General features: G+C 40.0%; 1 protein-coding gene across 1 annotated transcript in view; it reads right to left on the reverse strand.

The window, feature by feature from the left end:
- Positions 1–2693: 2693 nt before the first annotated feature.
- Positions 2694–8645, reverse strand: part of LOC113981187 (translation initiation factor IF-2-like) — a 6496-nt gene continuing 544 nt past the window's right edge. The window contains exons 2-4 of the mRNA XM_027708439.1: positions 7965–8065; positions 4903–5307; positions 2694–2722 (exon numbers count right to left, since the gene is read on the reverse strand). Of these exons, the coding sequence (XP_027564240.1) occupies positions 2694–2722; positions 4903–5307; positions 7965–8065 (535 nt within the window). The remainder of the gene's footprint in view (positions 2723–4902; positions 5308–7964; positions 8066–8645) is intronic.

Genomic DNA, 8645 nt, shown 5'->3' on the forward strand with positions numbered 1-8645 from the left:
CCCCCCCCGGGCCGCCGCCCGCAGCAGCTTCTCCAGTTGGTACTTCAGGCCCAGCTCGAGGGGGCGGAGCTTCTCCAGCACCTGCCGAGAGGGCGGGGCTTCATTTATTCTCCTTTAAACCCCCAAAAATCCAACTTGTTCCCTTTTAAACCTCCCAAAAATCCAATTTATTCCCCATAAATCCAATTTTTTCTCTTTTAACCCCCCCAAAATTCCAATTTATTCCCCCCAAAATCCAATTTATTCCCCATAAATCCCCCCAAAATCCCATTTATTCCCCTCAAAAATCCAATTTATTCCCCTTTAAACCCCCCGAAAATCCAATTTATTCCCCATAAATCCCCCAAAAATCCAATTTATTCCCCATAAATCCCCCCAAAAATCCAATTTATTCCCTTTAAATCCCCCCAAAAATCCAATTTATTCCCATTTAATTCCCCCAAAAATCCCATTTATTTTGAATAAATCCCCCCAAAAATCCAATTTATTCCCATTTAACCCCCCAAAAATCCCATTTATTTTGAATAAATCCCCCCAAAATTCCCATTTATTTTGAATAAATCCCCCCAAAAATCCAATTTATTTTGAATAAATCCCCCCAAAATCCCATTTTTTCCCCCCAAAATTGAATTTCTTTTCCCTCCCTCACCACTCTGGTCTCGAGGAGCCTTTCCAGGGCCCCCCCCGAGTTTTTGATGGATTTTCCCCGGATTTTGGGGGTGAGGAGCAGGGTCAGGTCCTGCAGGTACCACAGCAGAGCCTGAGAGCGAACGTGCAGCAGAGAAACCCCCTGAAAGGACCCAAAAACTGCTTAAATACACCCAAAATTGACTTAAATCTACCCAAAATCCATTTAAATCAACCCAAAATTCATTTAAATCCACCTAAAATTAGCAAAAAGCCACTTAAATCCACCTAAAATAGACTTAAATCCACCCAAAATCCACCTAAATTCACCCAAAATCCACTGAAATCCACCCGAAATCCACCCAAAATCCACTTAAATCCACCCAAATCCATCCAAAATCCATTTAAATCCACCCAAAATTGACTTAAATCCACCCAAAATGAGCCAAAATCTATTTAAATCCACCTAAAATTGACTTAAATCCACCCAAAATCGACTTAAATTCAGTTAAATCCACCCAAAATTGACTTAAATCCACCCAAAATTGACTTAAATCCACCCAAAATGAGCCAAAATCCATTTAAATCCACCCAAAATCCATTTAAATCCACCCAAAATTGATTTAAATCCACTCAAAATTCATTTAAATCCACCTAAAATTGACTTAAATCCACCCAAAATGCACTAAAAATGCACCCAAAATCAACTTAAATTCAGTTAAATCCACCCCAAATCCACCCAAAATTCACCCAAAATCCTCCCAAATCCATTTAAACTGACCCAAAATCCATTTAAATCACCCCAAAGTCCACCCAAAATCCACTTAAATCCACCCCAAATCCATTTAAACCCACCCAAAATCCACTTAAATTCACCCAAAACCAACTTAAATTTAGTTAAATCCACCCAAAATCCATTGAAATTCACCCAAAGTGCATTTAAATCCACCTAAAAATGACTTAAATCCACCCAAAATCCACTGAAATTCAGTTAAATCCACCCAAAATCCACTTAAACCCCCTCGAACCCCCCCAAACCCCCCCGAAACCCACCCAAAAGCCACCGAAATTCACTTAAAAGCTGGAAAAAAATCCCCAACAAACCCCCAGACTCCCTTTTAACCCCCCCAAAACCTCCTTTTAACCCCTTTTAATCCCTTTTTTAACCCTTTTTTAACCATTTTTACCCCTTTTTAACCATTTTTAACTCCTTTTTAACCCTTTTACCTGGCGCGTCTGCAGCCGCCCGCCCCGGACTCTCCGCAGCATCTCCCGCCCGTGCGCCGCCACCTCCGACACCTGCGGGAGACCCCAAAAATCCCTTTTTTGGTTATTTTTGGGGCGTTTTCACCCCTTTTCGGACGTTTTTTGGGGCGTTTTCGAGGTTTATTGAGGGTTTTTCCTCTCACCTGCCCCCGGAGCGCCTCCAGCAGCGCCACCGCCTCGCCCGCCGCCATCTTGGATCTAATCGTGAGGGGGAGAGGCCTCGGCCAATCAGCGCCGAGCGCGCGAAGCTTTAACCAATCGGCGTGAAGCGTCGCCTCGTTGTCCCGCCCCTCCCCGCGCTGATTGACGGGCGGGACGACCAATCGTAGCGAGGGGTTGGAGAAGGGAGCCAATAGCGAAGAGGGAGGGCGGGATTAGGGTGTTGATTGACAGGAGCGGCGGCCAATGGGCGGCGGGGGTTTCGTGAGGGGAGGTTTCGAAGCGCCGCGGGGTCCTAAAAACCCTCCGAAAAGCCCCAAAAAAACCCCCGAAACCCCCAAAAATCTCCAAAAAAACCCTTCGAAACCCACAAAAATCATCTCAGGGACCCTCAAAACCCCCCCGGGACCCTCTAAACCTTCCCCGGGACCCTCAAAATCTTCCCCGAGACCCTCAAAAAACCCCCTCAGGGCCCCCCCCCAATCCCCAAAGGTCCTGAAAGGTCACAAAAATCCCTCCCCGTCCCAAAATTCCAAATAATTCCCCCTAAAAATTCCCAAAAAATCCCTAAAAATCCCTAAAAATCCCCCAAAACATCCTGGGACCCCAAAAGCCCCCTCAGGATCCCCCCGGAGGCTTCTTCATATCCCCAAATACCCCTCAAAAGGTCCTGAAAGGTCACAAAAAAAACCCCTAAAAAAGTCCCCAAAAATTAAAAAAAAATTCCCAAAAATCTTTAAAAAAATTCCCAATAAATCCCCAAAAACCTCCTTCAAATTTTTCATTCCTGAAAGGCCCCAAACCCCTTTTTATCCCTCCCCAAAACTCCTTTTACTCCCCCTCAAAGGTCCTAAATGCTCCCCTAAAAAATCCCTCTAAAATCCCTCCAAAATCCCCCAAAACTCCCCAAAAAATCTCCCAAAACCCCCCCAAAAATCCCCTGAAATCATCCAAAAAGTTCCCCAAAAAGTCCCCCCAAAATCCCCAAAAACCCTCCAAAAAATCCCCCCCAAAAAATCTCCCAAAGCCCCCAAAATTCCCCCAAATCCCTTCTAATAATTTTTTAAAATTCTCCGAAAATTAAAAACAAAAACCCCAAAAGCCCCTAAAAACTTTATTAAAACCCTCCAAAATCCCCCAAACCCCTTAAAATCCTCCCAAACCCCATAAAAAAAATTAAAACCCTCCAAAAATCCCCCGAAACCCCCCAAAAAATCCCCCAAAAACCCCTTAAAAAATTCATTAAACCCTCCAAAAAACCCAAATCCCCCCAAATATCCCCCAAACCTCCCCAAAAATCCCCTAAAAAATGTGTAAAATCCCTCAAAAATCCCCCAAAAATCCCCCAAAACCCCCCTAAAATCCCCCCCAAAAATTTCCAAAACCCACCTAAGAATTTTTAAAATTCACAAAACCCCCCAAAATTCCCCGAAATCCCCCAAAAGTCCCCAAAAACCCTCGAAAAAAAAATTTTTAAACCCTCAAAAATCCCCAAAACCCCCTAAAAAATTTTTAAAACCATCCAAAAACCCCCAAAACCCCCCCAAAATATCCCCAAGTCCTCAAAAAAATCACCCAAAACACCCCAAAATTCCCCTAAACCCCCCCAAAAATCCCCCAGACCAGCCCGAAAAAATCCCCCAAAACCCCCTAAAATATTTTTAAAACTGCCAAAAATCTCCAAAACCCCCCAAAAAATCCTCCAGACCCCCCAAAAAAATCCCCCAAAACCCCTTAAAAAATTTTAAAATCCCCAAAATCCCCTCAAATATCCCCCAAAAATCCCCAAAAATCCTCCAAACTCCTAAAACCCCCCAAAAATCCCCCCCAAAATTTTCAATACCCTCCAAAATTCCCCAAAAAAATTCCCCCCAACCCCCCCAAAAATCCCCTAAAAAATGTGTAAAATCCTCCAAAATCCCCAAACCCCCTTAAAAAAACCCTAAAAAATGTTTAAAAGTCTCCAAAAACCCCCATAACTCCCCTAAAATCCCCCAACCCCTCAAAAAAACCCTTAAAATTTTTTTAAACCTTCCAAAATCCCCGAAATCCCCCCAAAAATCCCCTAAAAAAATTTTTTTAAATACTGAAAAACTCCCAAAATGCCCCAAAAATCCCCCAATTCCCCCCCAAAAAATCCCTAAAAACCCCTTTAATAATTCTTTAAATCCCCCAAAACCCCCCCAAAAATCCCCCAACCCCCCCAAAAAATCCCCCAAAACCCCCTAAAAAAACCTTTTAAAACCCTCGAAAATCCCCCAAAACCCTCCAAAAAAAAAGACAAAAAAGGTTTTAAAACCCTCCAAAATCCCCAAAAGTTCCCCAAAAATTCCAGAGCGATTTTTTTTAACCCCGAAATCCCCCAATTCCCCAAAATCCCCCCCAAAAAACCCCTAAAAATTATTTTTAAAACCCAACAAAAATCCCCCGAAACCGCCAAAATCCCCCCAAAAATCCCCTAAAAGATTTTTTAAATCCTCCAAAATCCCCCAAACCCGCCCCAAAAATTCTTTAAACCCTCCAAGACCCCCCAAAAATCACCGAAAAACTTTTTAAAATCCTCTAAAATTCAAAAAAAACCCCCCCCAAAAAACCCTCTAAAATACAAATACAAATATAAGTATAAACATAAATATTAAAATACATCCCCCCAAACCCCCAAAAATCCCCCAAAACCCCCAATCTATAAATATAAATGTAAGTAGAAATATAAATATTCAAATAAATCCCCCAAAACCCCCTATAAATATAAATATTAATATAAATATAAATATAAATATAAATATAAATCCCCCCAAAACTCCCAAAAACTTTTTAAAACCCCCCAAAACCCCCCCAAAAAATCCAAACTTCCACCTCCCAAAAAACTACAAACGACCTCAAACTCTTTATTCCCAATTTTTCCCGGGGGGCGTGGCTTAAGGGAAGGGGAGTGGGCGTGGCTTCCGGGGGGGGGTGGGCGTGGCCTCAGCGCCGCCCCCCCCGATCCCTCAGGGGGGGGCTCCGGGAGCGGCTCCGACGCTTCCGGTGCCCAGCGGGGGGCGCCCTGCCGGACGAGGAAGCCCCGCCCCCTTTGCGGGAGGAAGGGGCGGAGCCGGCCCGGGAGGAAGGGGCGGGGTTTCCGCCGGAAGGGGCGGGGCCGGAGGCGGAAGAAGCCCCCGATTGGCGCTGGCGAAGCTCCTCCTCCTCCTGCTCCTTGCGGCGCCGCTCCCGTTCCCGCGCCCGCGCCGCCCGCTCCGCCTGCTTCTGCACGAACTAATTAATGCAAATATATGCTAATTAGATGCTAATTAGATACTACAGGACACGCCCACCATTGCTCTAATCAATCAACCCCAAATTTCCCACTTTTCGCCTCAAAATAAATGATAAATAATAATTATTAAAAAATAACAGTAAATAATAATAAATAACAATAAACAATAATTAATAATAAGTAACAAATAATAATAAACAAAAATAAACCAAAACCCAATAATTAATAATTAATAGTAATAATAAATCATAAAGAATAATTAATAATTGGTAATAAATAGCAATAATAAACAATAATTAATAAAAAATAACAAATAATAATAATAAACAATAAATAGTAAACAATAATCAATAATAAATAGCAATAAAAATTAATAAACAATAATTAATAATTATTAATAAATAATAACCAATAATTAATAATAAATAACAAATAATAATAATAAACAATAAATAGTAAACAATAATTATTAATAAATAACAAATAATGAATAATAAGTCAATAATAGTAAATAATAAACAATAAATGATAAATAATAAACAAAAATTAGATACTACAGGACACGCCCACCATTGCTCTAATCAATCAACCCCAAATTTCCCACTTTTCACCTCAAAATAAATGATAAATAATAAATAATAAATCATAAATCCTAAATAGTAATAATAAATAATAAGAAATAATAATAAACAATAACTAACAAACAAAAATTTCCCACTTTTCACCTGAAAATAAAGGATAAATAATAAAAAGTAAATAATAAAAAATAAAAAATAAATAATAATAAGCAATAAACAATAAACAAAAATTTCCCACTTTTCACCTCAAAATAAGTAATACGTAATAAAAATAATAAATAATAAATAATATTAAATAATATTAAGTAAAAATGAGCAATAAATAATGAACAAATAAAAACAAATAATAATAAATAAGTAATAATAATAATAAATAATAATTAAATCCCAAAATTCCCATATTTTCCCTTCAAATTCCCACATTTTCCATAAATCCCACTCAAAGTCTCCTTTTTCCCCAAATTCTCCCAAATTTGACCCAAATTCCCACATTTTCCCCAAAAGTTTCACCCTAATTTCCTCCGCCTGCTTCTGCACGAACTGAGTATGCAAATAGATGCTAATTAGATGCTAATCAAGCAGCAGGGGACACGCCCACCATTGCTCTAATCAATCAACCCCAAATTTCCCCAATTTAACCCAAAATTTTGAGGATTTTTAACCGAATTTCAGAATTTTCCCCCTTAAAATTCCCAAATTTTCTACCCAAATTTCGGCTTCAATTTCCCAAAATTCCCCCAATTCCCCCCAAATTTCCACATTTCCACATTTTCCCCGATTTTCCCCAAATTTGACCCAAATTTCACATTTTCACCCCAAATTCCCACATTTTCACTCCAGATTTCCCCATTTCCCCTCAATCCCACTCAAATTCTCATTTTTCCCAAAATTTCACGAGTTTGACCCAAATTCCCACATTTTCACCCCAAATTTCCACATTTTTCCATAAATTCCACTCGAGTTCTCCTTTTTCCCCAAATTTGACCCAAATTCCCACTTTTTCTGCCCAAACTTCCACATTTTCCATAAATATCCCTCAAATTCTTGTTTTCCCTAAAATATCCCAAAATTTGACCCCAATTCCAACATTTTCCCCTAAATTTGTCCGAAATTTCCACCTTTTCCCCCTAAATTCCCACGTTTTCCATAAATTCCCCCCAAATTCTCTTTTTTTCCCAGAAATACCCCGAAATTTGACCCAAATTTCCACCTTTTCCCTCCAAATTTCCACATTTCCCAGAAATTTAATTTAAATTTTCATTTTCCCCAAAATTTCCCCAAATTTGACCCAAATTCCAACATTTTCCCCCAAATTTGACCCAAATTTCCACATTTCCCATCAATTCCACTCAAATTCTTCTTTTTCCCCCAAAATCCCCCAAATTTTTATTTTTTCCCCCAAATTTTTTATTTTTCCCACAAAATTCCATCATTTTGTCCCAAATTTTCACTGTTTTTCCCAAATTTTCCCCGTTTTCCCCCAAATTTCCCCCTTTCCCTCAACTTTTAATTTTTCCCCAAATTCCATCATTTTTCCCCAAAATTTCACCATTTTTCCCCAAATTTTCCCCATTTTCCCCCTTTTCCCCTAAATTCTTATTTTCCCCACAAAATTCCATCATTTTACTCCAAATTTTCACTGTTTTTCCCAAATTTTCCCCTTTTTCCCCCAAATTTCCCCTAACTTTTTGTTTTTCCCCACATTCCATCATTTTCCCCCCAAATTTGCACCATTTTTCCCCAAATTTTCCCCGTTTTCCCCCAAAATTTTTATTCTTCCCACAAAATTCCATCTTTTTTTTAATATCAAATTTTACCTTTTCCCCCCAAAACTTTTATTTTTCCCACAAAATTCCACCATTTTTTGGGCCAAATTTCACCATTTTTCCCCAAAATTTCACCATTTTCCCCCAAAATTTCACCATTTTCCCCCAAATTTCACCTTTTTCCCCTTAAAATTCTTATTTTTCCCACGAAATTCCATCGTTTTTTGGGCCAAATTTCACCTTTTTTCCCCCCAAACCTCCCCCAATTAACTCTGCCCCTATGCAAATGTATGCAAATGAGGCCCCGCCCACCTGGGTGTCGGTCAGGGGCAGCCAATAAATGCACGGAGCCGCTTTGGTTTTCCGGAAAAGGTCGTCCAGGAGCTTCGCCGGAGGCTCCTCCGGGGCCTTGTCTGCACAAAACCACCCAAATTCACCCAAAATCCACCCAAAATCCACTTAAATCCACCCAAAATTCACCTAAATCCATCCAAAATCCCCTTAAATCCACCCAAAATCCACTTAAATCCACCCAAAATCCGCTTAAATCCACCCAAAAACCCGCTTAAATCCACCCGAATTCACCCAAATTCAACCAAAATCCACTTAAATCCACCAAAAATTCACTTAAATCCACCTAAAATACATTTAAATCCACCTAAAATTCACCTAAATCCACCCAAAATCCGCTTAAATCCACCCAAAATCCGCTTAAATCCACCCAAAATCTGCTTAAATCCACCCAAAATTCACCCAAAATCCACCCAAATCCACCCAAAATCCACCTAAAACACCCCAAATTCACCTAAATCCACCCAAAATCCACTTAAATCCACCCGAACTTACCCCAAATCCACCCAAATCCACATAAATTCACCCAAAAAACGCTCAAATCCACCCAAATTCTCTCATTTTTCCCACCAAAAATCCTCAAAATTTCCACCCCAAATTCCCCCCTTTTGCCCCAAATTTCCACCCCCAAATCCCCCCAAA

This window comes from Neopelma chrysocephalum, unplaced genomic scaffold, assembly GCF_003984885.1.
Source record: "Neopelma chrysocephalum unplaced genomic scaffold, ASM398488v2 Primary Assembly neopelma1_96236, whole genome shotgun sequence".
Lineage (NCBI taxonomy): Eukaryota > Metazoa > Chordata > Aves > Passeriformes > Pipridae > Neopelma > Neopelma chrysocephalum.